Source organism: Manis pentadactyla, chromosome 12 (assembly GCF_030020395.1).
Source record: "Manis pentadactyla isolate mManPen7 chromosome 12, mManPen7.hap1, whole genome shotgun sequence".
Classification (NCBI taxonomy): Eukaryota; Metazoa; Chordata; class Mammalia; order Pholidota; family Manidae; genus Manis; species Manis pentadactyla.
Window position 1 is genome coordinate 10,145,136 of NC_080030.1, and position 23,500 is coordinate 10,168,635.

The 23,500-nt window shown below is 52.0% G+C and overlaps 2 protein-coding genes across 5 annotated transcripts; one reads left to right on the forward strand and one right to left on the reverse strand.

Annotated features, from left to right (window-relative positions):
• Window positions 1-653: 653 nt before the first annotated feature.
• KXD1 (KxDL motif containing 1) lies at window positions 654-7,530 on the reverse strand. 2 transcript variants are annotated; one of them, XM_036893626.2, is made up of 5 exons: window positions 7,424-7,530; window positions 4,724-4,845; window positions 3,572-3,724; window positions 2,362-2,408; window positions 654-1,664 (listed from the first exon to the last, which is right to left on the reverse strand). In XM_036893626.2, exons 2-5 carry the CDS (start codon window positions 4,822-4,824, stop codon window positions 1,399-1,401), a joined length of 567 nt encoding a protein of 188 aa, XP_036749521.1. In that variant the 5' UTR covers window positions 4,825-4,845; window positions 7,424-7,530; the 3' UTR covers window positions 654-1,398. The 2 variants fall into 2 exon arrangements, with proteins under 2 accessions (XP_036749521.1, XP_036749544.1); XM_036893649.2 differs by lacking the exon at window positions 7,424-7,530 and having other exon boundaries at window positions 654-1,625.
• A 4,742-nt stretch (window positions 7,531-12,272) lies between these two features.
• FKBP8 (FKBP prolyl isomerase 8) lies at window positions 12,273-22,758 on the forward strand. Of its 3 annotated transcripts, none has more exons than XM_036893207.2 (9): window positions 12,273-12,372; window positions 13,636-13,955; window positions 16,104-16,273; window positions 16,397-16,485; window positions 16,790-17,010; window positions 17,640-17,812; window positions 21,083-21,160; window positions 21,658-21,789; window positions 22,222-22,758. In XM_036893207.2, exons 2-9 carry the CDS (start codon window positions 13,661-13,663, stop codon window positions 22,306-22,308), a joined length of 1,245 nt encoding a protein of 414 aa, XP_036749102.2. In that variant the 5' UTR covers window positions 12,273-12,372; window positions 13,636-13,660; the 3' UTR covers window positions 22,309-22,758. The 3 variants fall into 3 exon arrangements, with proteins under 3 accessions (XP_036749102.2, XP_036749109.2, XP_036749127.2); XM_036893214.2 differs by lacking the exon at window positions 12,273-12,372 and adding an exon at window positions 12,505-12,621; XM_036893232.2 differs by lacking the exon at window positions 12,273-12,372 and having other exon boundaries at window positions 12,995-13,955; window positions 16,793-17,010.
• Window positions 22,759-23,500: the final 742 nt, after the last annotated feature.

Consider the following 23,500-nt stretch of genomic DNA (forward strand, 5'->3'; position numbering starts at 1 on the left):
ATTTCAAAACTCTGGTCGCTCTGCGCAGGTGGCCTTCAGGCCGTAGCTAAAGTGACAGCAACAGCAGATGGGGCTGGTGCATTCACTTAAGAAAACAGAGTGCAAGCCAGGGTCTGTTTTGGATGTAAAACCAAGGAAACTTGTGGATGGTTAAAAAGAGCCAGGCGCGGGAAAGATGTGGGACAGATAAGTTACCTGTAGGCTTGGCAGCCTGTCTTTATTTCCTTGAACACTTCCCAGCACCCCTTATGGACCAGGCAAAAGTGGAAAAGCAGGTCTACTAAGGTGCCTTTAATTACGTAATTTCTAGGCGCTTGAAAGATGAGATGTCTCTGTGAGAGTGTCTAATGGGAACGGGACCCAGTCTGGCTCCCTGAGGGGCCCATGCTAGGGCTGAGATCTGGAGGAATTAGTCAAGAAGGTAAGGGAACAATGTTGTAAGCAGTCACAACAGCATGTGCAAGGGGCTACCTGGTGATAGGAACTTAGGTTATAATGGTTTCCACCAAGAGCGACTCCCACTAAGAGCAGCAACATGTTTCTAACCCAGTGGTTCCTGGCTGTCCATAACCCTCCTGTCCTATAACCAGCATTTGTTCCCCCTTCTGGGCTGATGGCCCAAGGATGGAAGGAAGCCATGACAAGGCCCACCCTTCCCTTTTTAGTAACAGTCTTTTTATTGATAATTTCCAAACAGCATCTGTAAACACCGGGTACAAAAATATTCCATTTAACTGTTTTCCAAGGTGGCTTGTCTTGCTCCATAGAGGCACTGGGAGAGGCCTGCAGACCCTCAGGGTTCACACCTCTGGTCAAAGAAACGTGGGCCTCATTAGGCTCGGGAATGAGTGGATGGCCAGCCTTTGTCTCAAGCCTTCTATAACTATCTCAGAAACCTCCTTAGAGATACTCATTGGAGAAAGTATTCAATACTTTCATTGGAGGAAGGGGCAGAGAGATGACTATTAGTAGGTGTAGGGGTGGGCTGGGGTGAACTCAGACATGATGGTGCTTGTCAGCCTTGAGGAGGTCCTGACTGGGGTGCTGGGGCAGGGGTCACCTGCTCTGGGACCCTTTAAGTGTTATTCAGAGCAGACTTGAACCTGGCTCTGGAAAAGCTCCCCTGGGCTCAGCCCAACGACTCCAGCTGGGCTGGTCCTCCTGCAGCCTAGCAGAGGATCTGCAGAACAGGTGTTCTCAGTGAGGAAGAAATGGGAATGAAAGGACCCTCACCCCCAGAACTCCACACCCCCAGAAAGGGTGCCTTGTCCCCCGGCAGCCCTGGATAAAAGACCAGGGTGGCAAAGCTGATAAGCTGGAGGCAGGGTTACTGGCTGCCACATCAGACACCAGGGGAGGACTGCTGCCCTGAGAGCCCTTGGGGCCCAGGGAGCAGGGCTACTCATCCGGTGTCTCCTCATCTGTCTGGCTACGGCCATTAATGGCAGGAGAGTCAGGCCGGATGTGGGAGAGGTCCTCAAAGCCAGGGCTGAGGGAGGGCGAGACGGTGTCTGGGCTGGTGTCACAGGAGCCTGTGCTCTGTTCCGAGGTGGCGATGGTGGTCGTGGTGCTGGGCGGGATGGGGTCTTCATCCTCATCCTCCAGGAGGGATGCCTCTGGGATGTCTAGGGAAAGGAGGCTCCAGGAGTTGCTTCGTTGCTGTGCTGGGCATCAGGGGATTTACTGGGCCTGGGACCCCCTGGCAGTACCCTCATCACATGGGGCTTGGCCCATTTTTCAAGGAAACTGAGGCCCAAGCATGTAAGAGGCCTCCCTTCAAGGTGAGGGGAGGTAAGGTTCTCTGGGGTCCAGCCCACATGGTCCCTGGGGGTGAGCCCAAGCCTACCTCTGCCCTCTTGACTGTGTCACCAGGGTCAGGCCCGACCTGCCCTTGCCTCAACTCCCTGCTCTATAAACCAGAGCTAATGATAGTATTGCTTTTGTGCCTGTGGTTGTCAGCAGCCCTGGGGTGGGAGCTGTTGGCCCATTTGGCAGAGGGGTTAAACTGAGGCTCAACATGGGAGAACACTGTGCTTCCTCTTAACAAGTCACTGTCCCTCTGAGTCTCAGTTTCCCCATGTGAAATGGGATACTCATAGCCCCCATTTCATGGGGGGTTGTCAGCAATAGTCTGGCTTGTAGGGGTACAAGGCACTCACTCAGGCAAGGACTGTTATCATTCTTGTCCATGTCCCCCAGTGCAACCTTGACAGGTTGCCAGGAAGACCCCTCCCTGGCCCCCTGCTTCTCTGGACCCACTGTTCTCCAGGGCCATATCAGCCCTGAGGTGACGACCTGCAAGCCAGCCCTGGGCTGAGGGCCCTGGCATCTGTGGGTGCAGGAGCCCTGAGTCACACTTACGGCTGAAGGCCTCCGGGTGCTGCCTGGCCAGCTTCCCTTTCAGTGTCCTGTGGGGGAAGGGAAGGCACACAGGGCTGAACCTGCTGAGCGGACAGGCTGGGCCTGGCACACGCCTGGAACCCTTGCTGCCAGCTCCGGGCAGGCAGGCTGTGGGAACTCCCCACTGCTGCTCGTCACACTCTGCTGCCAGGCTGGAAGGAGGCCCAGGCACTCAGCCCCACGGACCTCCCACCCCCAGGGTGGATGCCAGTCACCCAGCTGTCACACACTTCTTCACATCCTCAGTACTGGGGCTGGACACTGGCTGGGCCCTCTACCTGCCTCGTGTCTAACCACTCCCCAAACACTGACTACTGGGACTTGTTATACTGAAATTCACAGCAGCTTAAAGATGCACTTCCGTTTTTAACCAGATGTTCTTTTTTTTTCCAAAGTAACGCAGTCTCCTTTACAAAGAATGGCAAAGGGGCCTTAATAACAGTCTCCCACCCCATGGCCAGCCAGTCCCCCTCCAGAAGTACCACCAATGCTGGGCCCCTGCCCATGAGGTGACTAGGTGGACACCCCTACCTCTTTCCTGGGTGATACAGATACACGTAAGAGGTGCCAACACTTGGGGTTCCTGCTTGCCCCCCATGCCACATTTGGGCAGCTAGCCTGGCAGACACCCCAGAAAAGATGTGCTTTTATAAAGGACTTAAATGGCCCATCTCATGATTTCTGCAAAGAGCTTGCTCAAGGAAACATACTCCACTCAATCTTTGGCAGCTGCTCCGAGTCGGCCAGCAGGTCCAGCTGCCCCCAGGACAGAGGAAGCAACCGTCAGCTGGAAATACAGCTGCAGGGCTGGCCTATTCCTTGGACATCATCTTTCTTTGGCTGTTCTCACAGAAACCAGCAATCTCATTTACCTCTTAAAAGAAAAATTGGTTGGGAGGTAAGGGGGACCTGAGGCTTGCCTTTCATTGTCTGCTCTTGCCTACCTTTTGAATTATGCATCCAGTGCTATGTTGCATTTTTTAAAAGATAAATAAAAGTGAAATTCAGAAACTTCAAAATTTTTATCCCAAAATTCAGATCTTGGATGCTAAGTACATGATAAAGCATCTTAAAACAAATGAGCCAAATCTCCCCATTGCCCTGTTACGTGGAGCAGACGGCCCTTCTTTAAGGGTGTAGGAACCTGAGGCTCAGAGGCCAGAGCACCCACCTGATCCTGCGGAAGATGCTGTCCAGGTCCCGCTTCATCTCCACCAGGGTCCTCGTGTGGTGCACGAAGCGCTCACTCATCTGCTGTAAGCGGACACTTGACAGGTTGTTGAAGTTCAGCAGCATCTCGTTGGTCTTCTCAAAGCGGTCCAGCCTAGTGGCAGAGAGAGGGCACCAGCTCCTCTGCTCAGCCTCCAGGGCCCTACTAATGACCATGCCCTACCAAATAATCACACTAAGCTCTTTCCTGTTTATGGCCTTTGCATGTGCTGTTCCCTTATCCTGCAGAGCTCTACCTGCTATGTGAGTCCACTAGAAAACTCCTATTCAACCTTCAAAACCCTACTCATTGTGTCCTCATGTGGCCTTCACCCCCTTCCTCAAGCAGACTCTTTGACTCCCTGACTTCCCTAGCCCCAGCTTGTTCCTCTGGCCCAATCCTGATACCATGGGGACAGGAAGGTCTGTGTCTGGTTTAGTCTACCCTCAGTTTGGAGTTCCCCAGGCCAGGACTGAAATCCCCAGGCCAGACACACCCACCACCCCTGTCACAGGGTGAAAGAAATGTAAGGGTATCAGGTTTGTGCTGTGTTGTAAATGGAAGGAAGAGCCTTCAGCTTCAAGAACCAAATATAAAGCCACAGGAGGCTATGCTTCCATCCTAAGATTGTGTCAGCCCTTCTTCCCCACAGGGCAACCAGGAATTAAGGTGAGGCTGTGAAGACCACAGTGCCAAGCCCCAAGGAGGACAAAGGCTGCTCACAGCCTCTCCAAGAGATCCTGGGTGCGCTGCAGAAAACACCTGCGTTCTGAGAGATCAGCCTTCCAATGGAGTCAGCCCCCCAGCTCCCTCAAATTCCCCAGCAGCCTTTTCCTATCCCTCCCAACTCTCCCTTGGGACAGAAGCTGCTAAGGCTCCCACCAAGCCTCCCACAGCTGCAAAACCATCCCCAAACCCTGCTTCCTGTGCCAAGGTCTCGCCTCCAGGCCAGGAGGGAATTCACTTTCTGCTGGAGCCAGAAGGCAGATTTGCTCATTTCCTTCATTTTATCACCAGTGTGGGCCCAGGGTAAGGGCAGGCAGGGCAAGAATGCTGGCCAGCAAGTGGATTCCTTCCCACGCTCTGGGCCCACAGCCCTTGGCCACCACTCACATGTTCTTCTGGGCCAGGATGATGGCGTTGACATCATCTGTGTTCACCATGCTCAGGATGCGGCTGCAGAAGACCCTTGAGGCCGAGTCCTGGGGGTCCATCTCTTTCTCCTCCTCCACTGCCTGAAACAGGCAGGAAGAAAGAGTCCTCAGTCTGCATGAGGCACTGGAGAAGGTGGGACAGAGGAGCCGGAAACCTCACAGGCTGCATGACCATGAGTCCGTCATGTTACCTGGGTCTCACTTTGTCATCATGAGAATTTGGGGCTGCTGGAAAACCTACAGGATGTCAAATTTGTAAATTATACCCAAGCATATCTGAATCCCATCACCCCGCCTACCTCCAAGGCCCCCATTCTCCATGTACCCAAGGCCACAGGAACATTCCACCTGCATAGACCTGCCAGGCTCCTCCCACATCCCCTGCTTTTGCTCATTCTATCACAGGGCATTTGCACCTGCCATCCCTGCTGGTGGAACATACATGGCTGCCCCCTAGAAACATCACTACCTGTTCTCTACAAAGGGGCATTTGATGACTCCTCCATTCACTCTTACCATGTTTTATTGTGTCACTGTTTGTCTCTTCTGGAAATGATCTTAACCATCAGCTGTCCCTTTGTCTGTTGCTCCACAGCAATGTTAAGCTCCAAGAGAGCAGAGGCATGTTTCTCTCCCTTGATGCTGTCTCCAGAGTCCAGCCCAGAACCTGCCTCTTGGCAAGGGATCGCCACAATTTAGTTTGGCAGGGGCAAACAGAACCTTTCTAACTTAAGCTCTGACACTAGACTTTTATTAGGAAATTAAAGCCAAGAATTCCAGGCACTCGAAGCCAGGCTGTGGGCCCTAGGAACCCATATGGCTCTGTACTTTCCAGCTTCTCTGGCACACAGATGACCAACCTGGTGGGAGGGTGGGAGTGTTCCAGAAAAAAGCTTCAGCACTGACCCTCCCAGGGTGGTTTAAGAAAAACCCAGAATCCTGACATAGCTTGGCTCTTGGATCCACATACTAAATAGCTGATGGAAAGACCCACCTGAAACTGGTTAGGATAGACATATAGGATCAAGAAGAGCTTTCTGAGCCCACTTAATCTACCCTCTTTATTGAGCACCTACCATATGCTAAACAAGGCACCAACTTCATGCACTGGGAACTTTTATGCTCCTTATTTTTTTGAGAAAACAGACTCTGAGAAACTGGGCCACTGTCACACAGCCAGTGACACTGAGTCACAATTCAAATGCCCATGTTCCCCAGGATCCACAAAGGTGTGAATCTGAACAGGTGTTCAGTATCCACCCACGTGAAGGCAGCTGCTTCTTACGGTGACTAATTTCTGCCAGACTTAATTTTTCAAGGAAAAAAAACCCTGGAAATATGGTTTTTTTGTGCGTGAGAAATTGCCTCATTTACAAGTGTTAGCAGCTAATACTTTTTATTCCCTCAAACATCAGAGGCCAAGGTCATCTTTCCTTGAATATGTTTGGCAATTTGCAGCTCCTACATGCCTTCTCGATAGAAGCAACCACAGCTGGTGAAATTCTCATCTATAATCAGTTTATTGAGCTCCCACTATGTGCCAGGTATGGACACCCACGGTCTCCACATTTCCAAAGTGTGATCATGTATAAAGAGCAGTTGAACGAAAGGGCAAAGTCATGTGGGGGGAAGCCCACAGCTAAAGCCTGGCAAGCACAGGATTTGGACCTGTGGGAAACAGTTCTGCCTCAAAGTAGGGCCCTTTCCTGTCTCTGGCTGCCAGATGTGAGGGCTGAGGGATTCAAGGCACACTACCAGCCCAGCTGCCTCTCAGGAAGCCTTCCCTAACAGTCTGGCCCACATACAGGAAAATGACCCAGCAAGGTCTCTGGTCCCTGCACCAAATATATTTATGAGGGAAATACGCAGAGGGAGGCTGCGAGACGTTGGGAGAGTCATCTCACCTTCCTGAATTTAGTTTTCTTATACAGAAAATAGGAATAACAAAGAATCAGAATCTACCAGTGCTGTCAGTGGGGCTGAAACCAATAGGGGTAAGAAGCTGGGTTCCGAGCAGGCTGTTTCTCCAAGGGGGAATGAGATGTAAGTCCAAGGACGGGGAGTCGTCATTTTTTACGAGGGACTGCTCGGTGCTTCCAGGAATATGAGCAAACACTTGTATAAGGCTTCATTTGATCCACAATCACCCCCAGGAGGCAGACACTATCATCTTCGACAGCAACTAAAGCTCATAAGGGTGGGTTCAGTTTATCAAGTCACGCGGCAACCAGGCGGGGAGGCGCCGCGATCCCACCGAGTCCATTTACATAATTTAGTTTGGTGACCCAAGCTCAGCAAAACCCCCAAGTACGGAGGGGTCGCGAATCCCGTCACGCCCCGTCCCTGCCAAGTGGGAAAACTGAGACCCAAGCAGGATAACGCCTGATCTTCGGTTACAGGATAACACACGACAGTCTGAACACAGACCCAAGCTCCAACACCCCGAATTCGAATCCGGACCCGGCCTGAGGCGCTGCCCGCGCTTCCACTGAGCAGACGGGAAAACAGATCTGTGCGCAGGAGGAGGGCCCAGATGTGGCCAGCGGCGCGCCCCACCCGCGATAGCCCAAAGGCTGCGCCCAACCCGGCCCGGCTCCCCAGCGACCCGGCGGCCCCAGCCCAACCCTGAACTCGGCCCCGGCGTCGGTGACAGCGGCACCTGCACATCTGGCGGCCTTGCTCGCGCTTCCGGGATGGCGCCCGAGCAGCCGCAACGTCACCACGCCCCATACGTACGAGCGAGTGTGGAGGGGTAGTGCCCGGGACGATTTGCGTAAATGGAGGCGCGGCCGGAAGGGGCGGGGCTTAGACGCCTCTTCAGTTTGCATGTACGTATCAGAGAAGAGCCAATCAAGCAGCCTCTCTCGCGCCTCCGTAGTTTCCAAAGTTCGAACTCGGAAGGGGTCGGAGAAGCTGAAAGTTATCCAGTTTAATTGATGGTAAGACTGAGATACGAGAACGGCAGACACTCCCCACAATTCACACAATACTGGAGTGGCCCATGGTCCATTCAGACTCAGGTATCCTGTTTTCCAGGCTCGGAGTCAGACTTACCGGGTTCGAAAATACCTGATCCACTTTTAGTGACCTTTTCTAATCCAGAAGGATACCACGTTGCATTTAGTCATACTTCCTCGTTCTCCGCTCTGTGACAGTTTTTCAGCCTTTCCTAATCTTTCATTAGCTTAATACTTATGACGAGTACTGTTGTAGAATACCTATCAATATGGGTTTTCCAGTGTTTCCTCCTGATGAGATTGAAGTTGAACAGTTTGGGCGGGATCCCCCAGAAGGGATGTTGTGTCCTCAGGGCATCATATCAGGAGGTACAGGTGTTGTTGTGTCTCATCACTGGTGATGCTGACTTTGATTACTTGCTTAAAGCATGTGCCAGTTTCTCAACTCAAGTTACAATTTTCCCCTTTGCAATAATTAAATATATTATGGGGAGATGCTTAAAATACCGTGCAGATACCCTAGTTTTGTTTTGTTTTTAACATATTTTTCGCCTACTAGCTTTAGTATCCATCCATGGCTCTTGCCAACAACAATTACTATGGTATTTGTGTAACGGTGATTTTGTTTATTAATTGGTAATTGCAATTCTGTCACAAACAAGAGCTGTCCATTCTCCAATTACATATTTATGCAAGTATTTATATCACTACAAACTCACGAATATTTATTTTATTCTGTGGGTTATAATTAATTTTATATTATTTCTTCTGATGCCCCTTTAAGTTAGGGCTTGTAACTCTGTCCTTTTATATGTCTTCACCTTTCTCTCAGTACTTTTACTTTGGACACTACGAAATGTTCCAGGCTTGCTTTGGACTATCCCTGGAATCAGCCATGTTTCTAAGGAGCCTGGTTCCTTTTCTTGAAGAGTGATATTTAGAAACCAAGATCTGGATGCTGGGTGTGCTCACTGTTACTGGAGTGCCATTACTTAAAGACCCTCTTGGCAATCAGAGTTAGGGAATACATGTATGACTACTAACCCATGCATACACACATCTCTGTTTACTTCTATATATGTACCCTTGTATACATACAGAGAACCATGCGTTCATACTAATATGAGGTTGCATTTTTAATTGAGATAATTCAAGTTAAATGCAAGAACAAAATGAAACAAATAGTAATTACTCAATGTTCACAATTATTATTAATTATTGAGGTCTTACATATTATATGTCTTATTTTTCTGGGTCTCAGTTTGTTAACTCTGATGCTGGATGTTCACAATGTCTGCTTTTTGTAGTTGTTGGGAACTTGGAAGATATATTCATGTCCTTGAGCACATGGAAGAGTCTTTAATAGCCCTGGAATCGGGCACATCTGAGTTCTAATTCCAGCTCTTACATCCTAACTGTGTGGTCTTGGGCAAGTGTCTTAACCTTATGAAATCATTCAGGTTAATTTTTATAAGGCTTGACCCACTGTAAGCCCTTGGTAAACTGAAAGTAAATTGTATTTGTACTCCTATAGTCTGCTGTCTTTATTCATTGGGAAGTTAATGAGAACCAGGATTCTTATATATTTAGTTCAACAAGCAGCTTTAAAATTTGCTCAGTATACCCTCTAGCCACCCACTCTGGGTGTGACCCATATTTTGGGGATCCAGCAAGTACTCAGTCTCTGTCTAGCCCTGGAGGATGAAAGGAGACAGAGTTTGAAACAGATCCTGCCAATCCCAAGAGGAACAGTGTTGGACTAGAGAAAGGAGAGACACAAGGCTGGAAGAACTTGAAGAGTGGGGTATGGGCTCATTTTAAGGGCAAGGAAGCAGGCACATGTGGGTGAGGTTTTGAGGTAGGATTAGGAGTTTTCTAGTTGCTGACAATTACTCAGGGCTGAGTGAATCCTAGGAGCAAAGGCAGGATGGTGGGAATGCATATAATGTAGACATGATCTCTGTAAGAATTGTGGAGCTCAGTGAGCCAAGCAGCAGCCACTGACAGAAAAGCCCAGGTGGGGCTGCTGGGAAAAGCAGAACCATGCCTCTTTCTGCAGGCTACAGCAGAAGAGGCCAAGGATGGAGAAACCAAGCTTTTCTATAGGTCCCTTGGGCTCTACTGGAGGCCAGGAAACATTGATGAGGGTCCTGGAAGGGGTGTAGACTGCATATCGAGGCCAAAAGGGACTTGGCTGGCCCCAGATGTTTTGTGCACAGAGGAGTGAAGACAAAATATTTTCCTTCTTTGTGTTCAAGTGAGAGGGTGGAAAGTGATGGGAATGCTCAGTCAGCCCAGTGATAAAGACATTGGTGGGGTAAGAGGACTAAGATTGGGGACTGGAAGCCTTTCTCTGCCACTTTTTCCAGTTTCATTTCCTATGTGGCACCCATCACAGCTGCAGTTAGATACTTACCTGCATCACTGGGCAATATCCAATTCCCTGGCTAGAATAGAAGTTAATAGGGAAAAATACCTGGCCTATGTTGTCCTTCTCCCCTGTGGTCATGAGCAAGGTTGTTATCTTCTTTGTGCTTCAGTTTCTCTATCTGTAAAATGAGCATAGTCTTACCAAAACACAAGCATCCAATCCCAAAGAAGGTAAGAAAGAAGAGAGAAAAGGTGCATAGAGCAGGTGGGACAGAGAAAAAAAATACATAAGAAGGAAGATTTAAGTCCAAATAGATTCCATAATTATGTTAAATGTAAATAGATCAAATCCCCCAGTTTATAGACAAAGAAGGGCAGACTAGATCATAAAGCAAAACCCAATTCCATGCTGCTTACAAGAGACACATGTACAACATAGGATACAGAAATGTGGAAGGTAAATGATGGAAAAGGATGGAGCGTTTAGAACACGAACCAAAAGAGGACAGGTGTGCAATCTTAATGTCAATAAAGTCCACCCTAAGACAAGAACATGGAGATAAAGAGGACATGTCACAACAATAAAAAGTTCAGTCCACCAGGAAAATATGAAAATTGCAACTCTGTATACAGCCAATGACATGACCTCCAAATATCAGAGTATTTGTCTCAAGGCCGATGTGAAGATTAAATACGTGTAGTGTTTGCCTATACCTCTGATTCCTGAGGGACAGTATTATTATTATAATTGCTGGTGTTCTTACATTTGCTTACTTTAGCTGTTTATTTACTAAAGTTGTTTACTACAGTTCCTCCAGCCCCTATAACAGAGGTGGGGCTGGACAGGCAAGTAACTCTGCTATGCAGATAAAACAGGCTCAGAAGTAAACAGGGAATAGTCCAATTCCCTCAGAACCAGAAGTGGCCCAGGATTTATTTGATGTTCTAGCCAGCCTGCCTCCCTCCCTTCCATGATTTCTCTGAATCCCCCCCACTTCCCCTCCCCCCGCCTCTTTTGTGCCTGGTACTGTGCTGGCCTCAGGGCTAAAACCATGGAAAACAACAGACCCTTTCCAGACCTTAGGGGTCTTCCAATCTAGTAGGGGGAGGGAGAGGTAAGTCAAATGATGGCACAGACACAAGTAAATCAGTTTTGAAGTGGGGGTTCATCTTGTCAAGAGGGCAGCTAACCAGGGCACCTGGCTTTACCTTGGGGAGGTGAGGGAAGGCTTCCTGTAGGAGGTAACCTCAGAGCTCCCATCAGACAAGTTGGTTATCTCACAAAGCCAGTTTCTTTCTCCAGTGTTAGCGACCTCCAGAAGCCAGCGTCCTCATTCATTCGTTCATTTATTCATTCATTATCGAACTCCCATAGGTGGTAGGCATCATTCAAAGAAGTAGTGGGGACAGAACAGGCAAAATTCTTAACAGGATGGAGCAGAGTAGGGGGAAGGGGGAGAAGCAAAACGATGAGTAATATCATTCTGGAAGGGGGTAACTGCTGGGAAGGAAATAAAACAGAGCGCGCGAGGAGTAAGTGCCCCCTCCCTCTTTCAAAACAAGATCCATAAAACCCCGTCTAATCGATCCCGTCACCTTCTCCCAGGACCTTGAGCCTCTTATCATCCTCCAGCAGACTACAGGGAGAAGGAACTCCTCCCAGCGACCACGCTTGCTCAGTCGGTCACTAGCCCTAATTGAGCTCCTCCTGTATGCACTAGGCACCCTTCTGGGGATTAGACAGACCACGCGGGGTGCGGGGCTTGTATGTACCCTTGTGCACGTCGCTCCCTACTTGGGCTTTGGGTCCAAGTCTGTGACTAGGGCGTCAGGGCGAAGGGCCCGAGCTGTCCTGACCGTCATGCCTGAATTCCTTAAGGAAACACCATTTAGCGCTGTTCTCCAAACAGCCCCCGAGGTGAGAGTGCGTGGATGGCGGTGCTTATCCTCATTTCGCAGATGAGAAGCGGTGAGTTGGGCCAGTTTGCGCAAGCTCACCGGCTAATGGGACTCGACTCCAGACGCCTCCGCCCCCGCCGGATGGCACTGCGGCCTTTGCCCCTTTAAGAACGCTCCGGGAATACAAGCAGGAAGGGGGCGGTGCCTGAGCCCGAGACAGATGTGCGCACGGGCCAATGGGAGCTGCAGTCTCGGCGGCGGCTGCAAATAGGCGCGGTGGGGGCGGTGCCGGGCGCGCAAGCCTAGTTCCCGAGGCGCGGCGGCCGCGGCTGGGGGCGGGGAGGGGGGCGCAGGACCCCAGGCGGGGGTCCCGGAGCCGGAGGCACGTGTCCCGGGGTGCCGGCGGGGTTCCGCCGGCCGGTGGCGCTGCCTGGACCTGCGTTGGCCCAGGGGCCGACGCGGCGGGGGCTGCGGCTGATGGGCGGGGCGAAGGGCCGCGGGGGAGGAGAGCCCGGGGGCGCCCGGGTCGGAGTGCCAGAGGGGGCGCGGCCGTGTGTAGGGGCCACGGGGGTCCGAGGGGAGCAGGTGGGGGCGCTGCCAGCAGAGACTTGCAGGGCCGGCGGCGCCCGCGGTTTGTGGGGAGTCGGGTGCCCCAGTCTGGTGGCGTCAAACTGGCGTGGGGCGTTGGGGGCCTGGATGGGAGGTTGACGGAGGGCCAGGGCTGGGCGGTGGGGTGACGGCGTGTGGAGGGCGTAGGGTGTTATGGGATCGGGAGCGGGGCGTCTAGGGACACCGGGGTGTTTACGGGGCGACGGAGTCGGTCCCGGCTGGGGGCGGTTGGGGGGGATGGGGGAGGGCGGTTTATGAGAGCGCAGGGGATTGTGGGGGTAAGAGCTGGAAGGGTCTCAGAAAATGGGGCCGGATCCCTGAAGGAGCAGGCAGGTGAGGGCTGGGGGGGAATGCAGTAAGGCTCTACGACCTCCGAGCCTGGGGGAGGGGAGCAGTTCTTGATGACCCAGGGGAGAGGCTGTAGTAGGTAGTGGGGGTCTCGACCACTTATGTAGAGGAGGCTACTTCCAGAGGGTGGTCGGGAGGCCTGAGTAGAGAAGGCTCCCAGGTAAGGGTTTGGGTCAGGGTCCCTGGTTTTGGGGGGTGAAAAACTAGGTTCAGGGTATGGAAGGAAAAGGCTGGGTGGCTCCTCTTAGGAGTAGAGGAAGCTGGAGGTGGGGAGTCCTGGTAAAGATTCAGTTTCCTTTCCCTTAGGCTTTAAAGATAACCTCCCTGAGAACTCAGGGGCTATCCTCCCTAAAATAATCCCAGTTCCCCCTCTGAGCATTTAATCAGATAAAGCCCTGGGTACAAACCCTACCCCTGTGTTTGGCTTGCTCAGCGATCTTGGGCCAAATGGTTTTGCCCCTCTGGGCCTCAGTTTCCTTTTCTGCAAAATGTGGGGGATGCTCCCTATTTCCTGAGAAATTAGCTCTATTAATAGCTATCACTCTTTGAGCCTGATGCCCAGGGTCTGGTGGCATGGTTGTTGCTCTGAAGCTTAGAGCATCGGAGTCACAAAGCAAGTGATTGCCAGTGTGGTGAATGGATGCAAGGTTGGGTAGGATTCTGACTCCCATCCATTACCCCCAACCAGGGCCAATTCCCGTCCCCCCAGCAGCATGGCATCCTGTGCTGAGCCCTCTGCTATGGGCCCTGAGCCCACTGCCCTGCCGCCTGCTGGGGTCCCACCGCTTGAAGACTTCGAGGTGCTGGATGGGGTGGAAGACGCAGAGGGTGAGGAGGAAGAGGAGGAGGAGGAGGAGGACCTGAGTGAGCTGCCGCCACTTGAGGACCTGGGGCAGCCCCCACTGGAGGAGGCTGAGCCGCCTGGGGCCCTGGCCCGAGAGTTCCTGGCTGCCATGGAGCCCGAGCCGGAGCCTGCCCCAACCCCAGATGAGTGGCTGGACATCCTGGGTAAGGAGCAGGGGTGGCTCGGGGTGACCCACAGGGCCCAGACAGCTCAGGTTCAGGAGTGACCTTGGCCCAGGCCCTCTCCTTCCCTGAGCCTCATTTCCCATCGCTGCTGTGAAGGAGTTTGGAAGTAAATTGTGGTAACCACAGGCCACAGGCAACTGCTTTGAGATACTTCATGTTCATTGTCTCGCATACGCCTTAATAATTCTGTTTCCCAAAGCTGCACACCGCAGCTCAGAGAGGCTGAGTCACCTGCCCAGGACCACACAGCCAGCATGCCAGCTACCAGCAGGTCCCAACCCCCACTGCTTCTTTTCTCGCCATTTGTATGACAAATGCCCCTGAAAAATGTGTCCTGAGGTCACATAGATCTAGAGAACATCCCATTTTGCTCATCCATTTGGTTTGCAGTATTTATTAGCGTTTGAATCGCTCAGAGAGGTCCTCCAGGGAAGAAACTAGGAGAACTCAAATGCATGACCTCCACCCATGTACCCCTTCACAGCTAGGTGAAACATACTGCTACTAGTTCTGATATCTAACATGCTAAATGATGCTAGTGTCCACAGAGGTAACAGTAAAAAAATCATTACTTCTACTGTTAATACTAAATAGTAGTAATATCATTATTACTGCTAAAAAGCAGTAATATCAAATAATAGTGACACTGATACAACAGAATTGTGTTGCTGATACCATCCCCACTGAGACATTGGTAAAATGTTTCTGCTTCTGAAAATCACACCAGGTAATTTACTGAGCACTAGTTCTGCACCAAGTCTGTGTATCATCATATTTTATCCTCACAACAAGCCTGTGATGTCATTTCTATCATATCCCTGTTTTAAAGATGGGGAAACTGAGGCTCAGAAAGGCAGAGGCACTTACCCAACGTCACACAGCCTCCTTGGGTATATTAGAGTTTGAGAGGCTCCTTCCTACTGATACTAAGGGCTGTCCTGCTCCCCTTCTGAGCATGAGGCTGGCTCTGTCCATTTATATTTGAACCAGCCACTTTCTGAGGTCAGAATTTGGGTTTCTAGACAAGGAAACTGAGGCCTTTAGAGGGGACGTGATTTGCCCAGAGTTCATCCTGATGAGAGGCAGTGTCTGTTTGTGATCCAGGGTTCCCTTGGGATTCAGTAGATCAGTGGTTCTCGGACTGGATGTGGGGACCTGTCTGGGAGCAGCACAGAAATTTGGAACATTCTAGAATATTCCAGAACATGAATAGGTACCTCCCTGCCCCTGCCCTTCATAGTAGGGTCTGCTCAGACCTGTGGTATATTCCAGAGCAGTGGAATATTACAGAACACAGGTACATGTTGGAACGTGGGTGACATCAGGTGATGTCAGCTTGACTTGCCCCACAGGAGTAAGCCCTTGGCTGCCCCAGCAGTTGCTGTGGGATGACAGTGGGTGTCGTCATTGTAAAGGCTCCTTGGGTGAATTCTGAGGGCCTGGGCCTTGTGCCTGGCTCTGAGTAGGTGGCTGGGTATAGCTGTTTGGCCTTTCATGCTATCTCTTGGCTTATGGAGGGAAATACAGTGGTCCCCTCCAGTGGGGGCATCTTGGGCTACTTTTACAGGCCCTTTGGCTTTATTTAACTTGTAAATGCAGCAACATGGTGCTTTGGCTTTGGTAGGGACACATCCTGGTGTTACAGGCACTCTGCTAACCAAACTGCTTGCTGGCTATCATTTCACAGCTGGGTAAATCAAGGCCCAAATGTCACAGGCTGGGATTGAAATCGGGAGGGAGAGGCAGGTGGCTCCGAGTCTCTTTGCTGGGATCCCTGCCACCCTTCCTGAACTGGGCAGGATGACATTTCTCAACCGGTTGCCCTCCGTAAGCCTTGATTTTCCTAAGGTAAAGGTCAGACCGGCCAGTGTTCACTGAGCCCGTCCCTGGGACCAGCCAGATCACCCCCCAAATCCATCCTTCCGTGCCTAGTATCTAGCCATGGATGCTGACGCTCCGAGGCTGGGGTCACCTGCCTAGGAAGTGACAGAGCAGCCACTTGAAGCTCAGTTTGTGCCCTGTTGCTGGGCCACCCCCGGGACTTGGGTAGCTGGGCAGGGATGCTTGGGGAGTAGGTGCCTACCTGAGCCACCCAGTGACAGGCTGCTTGTCTCTGGTCCCTGGCAGGAAATGGGCTGTTGAGGAAGAAGACATTGGTCCCGGGTCTGCCTGGCTCAAGCCTCCCGGTCCAGGGCCAGGTGGTCACTGTGCAACTGCAGACATCGCTGGAAAACGGCACGCGGGTTCAGGAGGAATCTGAGCTGGTATTCACGCTGGGTGACTGTGATGTCATCCAGGTAGGAGGATCAGGGGTGGAGTGGTTCTGGCAGAGCAGTGGGATGGTGGGGGTGGGGCAGGGTGCAGACATGGTGCCAGTCACTCTACCTGGGCCTGACCCCCTCCTGTCCCCTGACTCCCAGGCGCTGGATCTCAGTGTCCCACTCATGGAAGTGGGGGAGACGGCTATGGTCACTGCTGACTCCAAGTACTGCTATGGCCCCCAAGGCAGGTGAGAAGCTGCCACCAGCCCAGCCGGGTCTGGGAGGTGGGTGGATGGATGCCCCCCTCATCTTGACGGTCTGCCTGCCCATTTTATAGAAAAGGAAAGTCAGGGAAGGGAACTCACTCACCAAGTCACTTAATTTGAGGGTGGCATGAATTACTTACCTTGTGCTTTACTGAGGAGGACCTGATGGTCAGGCCAGCTCCAAGACTTGAGCCCTTTCCTGCCTGCTCCTAAGCCACCCTAGTATTCCTGGGGTTCAGTCACGGTGGCCGCTAGGTCTGAGTGCTACTCCTGCCCCACCCCCCAGCAGGAGCCCATACATCCCCCCGCACGCAGCCCTGTGCCTAGAGGTGACCCTGAAGACTGCCGTGGACGGGCCTGACCTGGAGATGCTCACAGGGCAGGAGCGTGTGGCCCTGGCCAACAGGAAGCGGGAGTGTGGCAATGCCCACTACCAGCGGGCAGACTTTGTGTTGGCCGCCAACTCCTACGACCTCGCCATCAAGGCCATCACCTCCAGCGCCAAAGGTTACTGCCAGGTCAAACCCCACCACCTCCCCTACAAAGGCATCCTCTAGTGCCAGAAATCTCAAGCCACAGAGGGCTGCAGACTCAGAATGTTCTAGAATATTCCAGATACGCAACCATCCCTAACCTTTAGGCCAAGGTCCACTCCAGACTTGTGTAGCCCAGATCAGTGGGATATTGCAGGATGTTCACAGGGAGGTGTGGGAAGACTGCCAGCAGTGTCGATCCATGTGCCTTGTGGTTAGGCTGTCCCTTTGCTTAGGCTCCATTTTGTAAACTCTTCAGGAGCACCTCAGAAACTCTTCAGGTGCTGGTCTTGGTCTGTGTTAGAGGTGGGGGAACAGGCCATCAAGAGGCTTGAGGTCCTCTGAAGCACAGGTGGTGGAGGTTCCAGTACCATGAGCTCAGAGCAGCCCCGTGTGCTGTGACTGGGCCACTCGGAGACTTAGCCCCCCAGCACCTGATCCCTTCCATCACCAGGTGCAGAAGGGGTGCACCTGGGCCCGGGTCACACAGTGGGTGCGGGGCATTTCCCCAAGGCAAAAAGTGGCCAGCCCTCCGCAGATGCATGGTTGTGGGGGCTTGCAGAGTGACAACGGCTGCCATGTTTGAGCACTGTTCCCTCACAGTGGACATGACATTCGAGGAGGAGGAGCAGCTCCTGCAGCTGAAGGTAAAGTGTCTCAACAACCTGGCGGCCTCGCAGCTGAAACTGGACCACTACCGCGCAGCCCTGCGCTCCTGCAGCCTTGTGCTTGAGCACCAGCCTGACAACATCAAGGCGCTCTTCCGCAAGGGCAAGGTGAGCTGCAGGCCTCAGGTGGAGGGACTCTAGATCGCGGGCGGGTGGGCAAGCTGGCTCCCCCTACCCCAGGCAGCAGGGCTGGTCCCGAACTCTGTATTTGACAAGGGCATAGCTATCAGCCAGCCAAGCTCTGTTGAGTACAGGTGGGGAAACCAGCACCCAGGCAGGTGTAGGGTACATCCCGGGTCATAGCAGTTCATTGAGGCTAGACTCGAACTGTAGATATTAGGTTCTCTCTGCTCCCCAATACTGCCCTATGGGTCATTGTTGACTGCTCCTTGTATATAATTCTCCGTGGTTCCTCTTACCCTCAGAGCAGAAGCTGCATTTTCATTGCACCCTTGGGGCTCTGAGCTGTTTGGTCTTTTTCTCCTGCTATCATCTTCCACCTCTCCTTTTTTTATTTTATTTTATTTATTTATTTATTTTATTTTGGTATCAATATACAATTACATGAGCAACATTGTGGTTACTAGATTTCCCCCCATCATCAAAGATGGATAAAGAAGATGTGGTGCATATACACAATGGAATATTATTCAACCATAAGAAGAAAACAAATCCTACCATTTGGAACAACATGGATGGAGCTAGAGGGTATTATGCTCCGTGAAATAAGCCAGGCAGAGAAAGACAAGTACCAAATGATTTCACTCATCTGTGGAGCATAAGAACAAAGCAAAAATCCCCACCACATACCCCATTACAGTCACTGTCCATCAGCGTAGTAAGATGCTATAGAGTCACTACTTGTCTTCTCTGTGCTACACTGTCTTCCCCGTGCCCCCCTCCTATGTTATGTGTACTAATCGTAATGCCCCTTATTCCCCTTCTCCCTCCCTTTCCACCCCTCCCTCCCCCAGTCCCTTTCCCTTTGGCAACTTAGTCCATTCTTGGGTTCTGTGAGTCTGCTGCTGTTTTGTTCCTTCAGTTTTTGCTTTGTTCTTATGCTCCACAGATGAGTGAAATCATTTGGTACTTGTCTTTCTCCACCTGGCTTATTTCACTGAGCATAATACCCTCTAGCTCCATCCATGTTGTTGCAAATGGTAGGATTTGTTTTCTTCTCATGGCTGACTGATATTCCATTGTGTATATGCACCACATCTTCTTTATCCATTCATCTACTGATGGACACTTAGGTTGCTTCCATTTCTTGGCTATTGTAAATAGTGCTGCGATAAACATAGGGGTGCATATATCTTTTTCAAACTGGGCTGCTGCATTCTTAGGGTAAATTCCCAGGAGTGGAATTCCCGGGTCAAATGGTATTTCTATTTTTATTTTTTTGAGGAACCTCCATACTGCTTTCCACAATGGTTGAACTAGCTTACATTCCCACCAGCAGTGTAGGAGGGTTGCCCTTTCTCTGCATCCTCACCAGCATTTATTGTTTCTATTCTTTTCTATGTTGGCCATCCTAAGTGGCGTGAGGTGATACTTCCACCCCTCCTCTTGCTTCTCTCCATCCTGCTCAGCTTCCTCACTGCTTGCTGTCCACCCCCACCCCTACCTCAGTACCTTTGCACAGGCTATGCCATCTGCCTGAGACATCCATACCCCAGATTGCCCCCCATGGGGCCCTTGTTTGCCTCCTGCAGGCCTTTGTTCTGATGTCACTTCCTTGGGAAGCCCTCCCTGCCACCCCTGCCTAGTCTTTGTGTTTCCCATGTTGCCATCAGCACAGATAGCTGTCTTGCTTCTCATCTGTTTCTCATACTGAAAGGTGGGACTTTTGTCTTACTCAGCTAACTCTTAACCCTGCAAACAGGGGCTGGTACACAGCAGGTGCTCAGTAAGTGTTGGTGGAACATAGACATGAATTTGACCTGTGAAGACTATTTGCTTTCACCCCTACCCCTGTTCATCCCCACCTTGTATGTGTGTGTTTGGGGGACTTGCAGCACTTTTTAGTAGTAAATCGAAGAAACCAAGGTACAAGTAAATGCTGGATCACCTGGTGTGTTTGTGAGAGGCTTGAGTAGGGCCTCCCTCCAGCCAGCACTTTTTTTAAAAATTAAGGTATTATTGATATATAATCAATCTTACGAAGGTTTCACATGGGCAACATTATGGTTGCAACATTCACCCACATTATCAAATACCCCCACCCCACTGCAGTCACTGTCCATCAGCGTAGTAAGATGCTGTAGAGTCACTACTTGTCTTCTCCATGCTGTACTGCCTTCTCCATGACCTGCTTATATTGTGAGTGCTGATTATAGTGCCCCTTAATCCCCTTCTCCCTCCCTCCCCACCCACCCTCTCCCACCCCTCCCCTTTGGTAACTGCTGGTCTCTTCTTGGGTTCTGTCAGTCTGCTGTTGTTTTGTTCTTTCAGTCTTGCTTTGTTGTTATACTCCCCAAATGAGGTAAATCATTTGGTACTTGTCTTTCTCTGCCTAGCTTATTTCACTGAGCATAATACCCTCCAGTTCCATCCATGTTATTGCAAATGGTAGGATTTGTTTACTTTTATGTCCAGCCAGCACTTTTTAAGCACCTGATGTATGTAAAAGATATTATCCCTTTTTTCAGGGATTTATAATCCTCATGAGGGCAATGGAACTGTCTGCTTATGTAGCCTCACATATTTGAATCTGCTGGTTGATGGTGATGGAAATGTACTCAAAATAGATTCAAGCAAAAGGAGGAATTGACAGCTTGCGGAACTGCTGCTCAGGGTGGTGGCTTCAGGCATGGCTGGATCCAGGCGTTAGCAAAGTTGTGGGGATGCTGTGTCCGTCTGCTGTGGATTTTCCTCTCAGGCATGCTTCTCTCTCAGGGTGACCAAGATGTTCTCTCCTGCCCCCCACAAAAAAAGCTCCAGGCTTCCATCCCCATTTAGCAGGCAACCTCCCTGTGATACCAGCATAGCAGGCTGGATCCCATTGGCTGGCTTGAGTCACATGCCTGGCTCTGAATCATTCATTGTGGCCAGGGTTTTGGAAACATCCCGTTGGCTTCTTGAGCTGGCCAAGGTGGCAAGGGAAGAGCAATGAGGCGAGCTGCCCATTCTCCTGCATGGACCAAGACAGGCACATAGGGATGGAGCAGACTGGGGACAGCACCAAGCCTCGTGGGGTGCCTGTGTAGTCTGAGGGCGCAGGGGAGCTGTATGAGGGTGGCTGGACCCCTAGGGCAGTTGTTGGAGATAGATATGGGACCAGTCAGGGTGGCCAGGTGCCTGGCAGGGCTGGTTTTCCTGCCTGAAGGAGAGCATGGTCCGGTGTGGTTCCAGAGTGATGCCGCCTACTCCCTCCCTCAGGTGCTGGCCCAGCAAGGTGAGTACGGTGAGGCCATCATCATCCTGAGGGCAGCCCTGAAGCTGGAACCTTCCAACAAGGTGAGCAGAGCAGGGGCGCCTTGGGGACCTGCCCTGCCAGCCTGTCCGGGAAATCCCTCCTGTGATCTGGCCCTTGTCTTTCTTGCTGTGACTCTCCCTGTGGTGTTCCTACTTGGGCAGTAGCAGGGGGTGAGTGGCTGAAGGGCCCGTCAGTTTGCTGAGACCCTCATGACCTCCGCATAGATGGTCTAGGCTCACCACCACCCCACCAGGAGCCCCAGAGACTGAGAGTGCCACCACCTGGTCCAGTGCCAGTGGCCTCTGCTTTCCTCCCAGAACCTTTGTCTTTCCTGGCCGCCTTGTGTTCTGCCCCATCTTTTGGCTCCTTAGGGGGATGGAGACAGCACCACTTTCCTGATGCCCAGAGAGGGGCTGGCGGAACCCCCGTTGGTCCCAGCCCCAAAGCAACCCAAGGCCTCAGCAAGAGCACCAGCAGTGATGGTCAGGTTGGCTGTCCGCATGCATGCTCTTAGCCCAGCTGGCACTGCCTCTTGCAGACAATCCAGACAGAGCTCTCAAAACTGGTGAAGAAGTACGCAGCCCAGAGGAACACAGAGACCACCCTGTACCGGAAAATGCTGGGCAACCCCAGTCGGCTGCCTGCCAAGTGTCCCGGCAAGGGTGCCTGGGTGAGCTGGGGCTGATAGGCACAGGGCAGCTCCCAGAGAAGGGCCAGGGACTGTAGGAAGGGTACACCATGCTGGGGGAGTTTTCTTCATCTTGCAAGCGTTGATGTCCTCATCAACTGGGCTGAACTACAATGCTGAGGACACAGAGAAGCCCCAGCCCTGTGTGATCAGGGCTAGAACAGAAGATGGAATACAATCTGGAGGGCTCAGAGTAGGGAATGATCATTCTTGCAGAAGAAGTGGGAAGTGTCCCAGAGGAAGGGACATTTGGCTTGAGTTTTGAAGCATGAATAGGAGTTTGCCAGGAGGCAGGAAAGGCATTGTCAGGCTGTGGTTTGCTGGGAGGTGTGTTTGGACCATACTGGTAGCTGAGACCTAAGACATCAGTCTTGACTGCTCACCAGCCCCTTCATCTCTCCCCTTTATCCACAGTCTATCCCATGGAAGTGGCTGTTTGGGGCAACTGCCATTGCCCTGGGGGGCGTGGCGCTCTCTGTGGTCATCGCTGCCAGGAACTGACCACCCAGATGGCTGCCACCCTCTCCACACACCATGGACCCCACCCCATGCTCCCTAACTCCCCCAGACTCCCTGTCCACTGCCCTCTCTGGCCTAGGCCCCTTCTCTGGGGTGGGGGCAGTGAGGTTTGGGGTTCACATGGCCCAGTGAGCAAGAGGGACTAAGGCCCTGTAAGAGGAAAGTGAGGCAGGGCCCGGGCCCCACGTCCAGCCCAGAGGGAGGTGGCCCTCATTCCTCCAGACTCAATTCCTACCCGGACCTGACCCCACTGGGTTAGGTCTCAACAAAGGCCAGCCTCAGTTTCTCCTTCCCAACAGGCCTGGAGGCAGCCCTTCCCCAACCCAGTCCCTGTCCAAGCACCAACCCCTCCTGCCCAGCCTGCTGCCCTCTACCCTCCACCCCTCTCACCCCCACCCTCCACATCAATGAAATAAAGCCTTCCACCCCGCACTCTGCTGGCTCTGGGGCCTTCTTTCACTGTCACTTGGAGCCTGTGCCTGTGGCACAACCAGGGCCATGCAGCACCATGGATGTGGCTGAGCCAGGACTATAGAGTGGGGGTGTCTCCTTTCCAGCCACAGTAGACCCACTTGATGGGGGGGGACCTGAGGCCTGAAGAAGAGGGGCAATGTGTTCAGGGCACCCAGCCATGCTTGTTAGCCCACCTCTTGTGTGTTGTCTCATCTGAAAATGGGGACCCTGATGGGACCTAACTGGGGACTGCACTGAGACCTCACCTACCATAGGGATCTGGCTATGCAGTGAGCTGACAGCCCTGTGTTTGGGCAATAGCATGGTCGGTGCAAAGGCCCAGGGGCAGGATCAATCCTGGTGTTTTCAAGGTTGATAGGGATAGGTCAACAAAGTTCCACCCTGCAGGGCCTCAGGGGCTATGGGGAGGGGTTGGGGTTGATTCTCAGTCTTGTTTTGTTTTCCCAACAACCCAGGGCTGTAGGAGCTTCTCCCCTAAATATTGCCCACCATCACAGCCAGGCCAGGCAGAGCAGCATTCAGGCCTCTTATCTGCCCAGCCCCCGAGGGCTGTCTCACTGCTTCATCCTGCCTCCAGGAAATGAGATCTCTGAAAATAAACCATCACAAGTTTCTGGCCTGCACCCATCCCCTAACAGCCCAGGAGGGGATGCCACCAATTATAGCCTCCCAGTAGAAGGTGGCTGTCAGGCCTTAAACC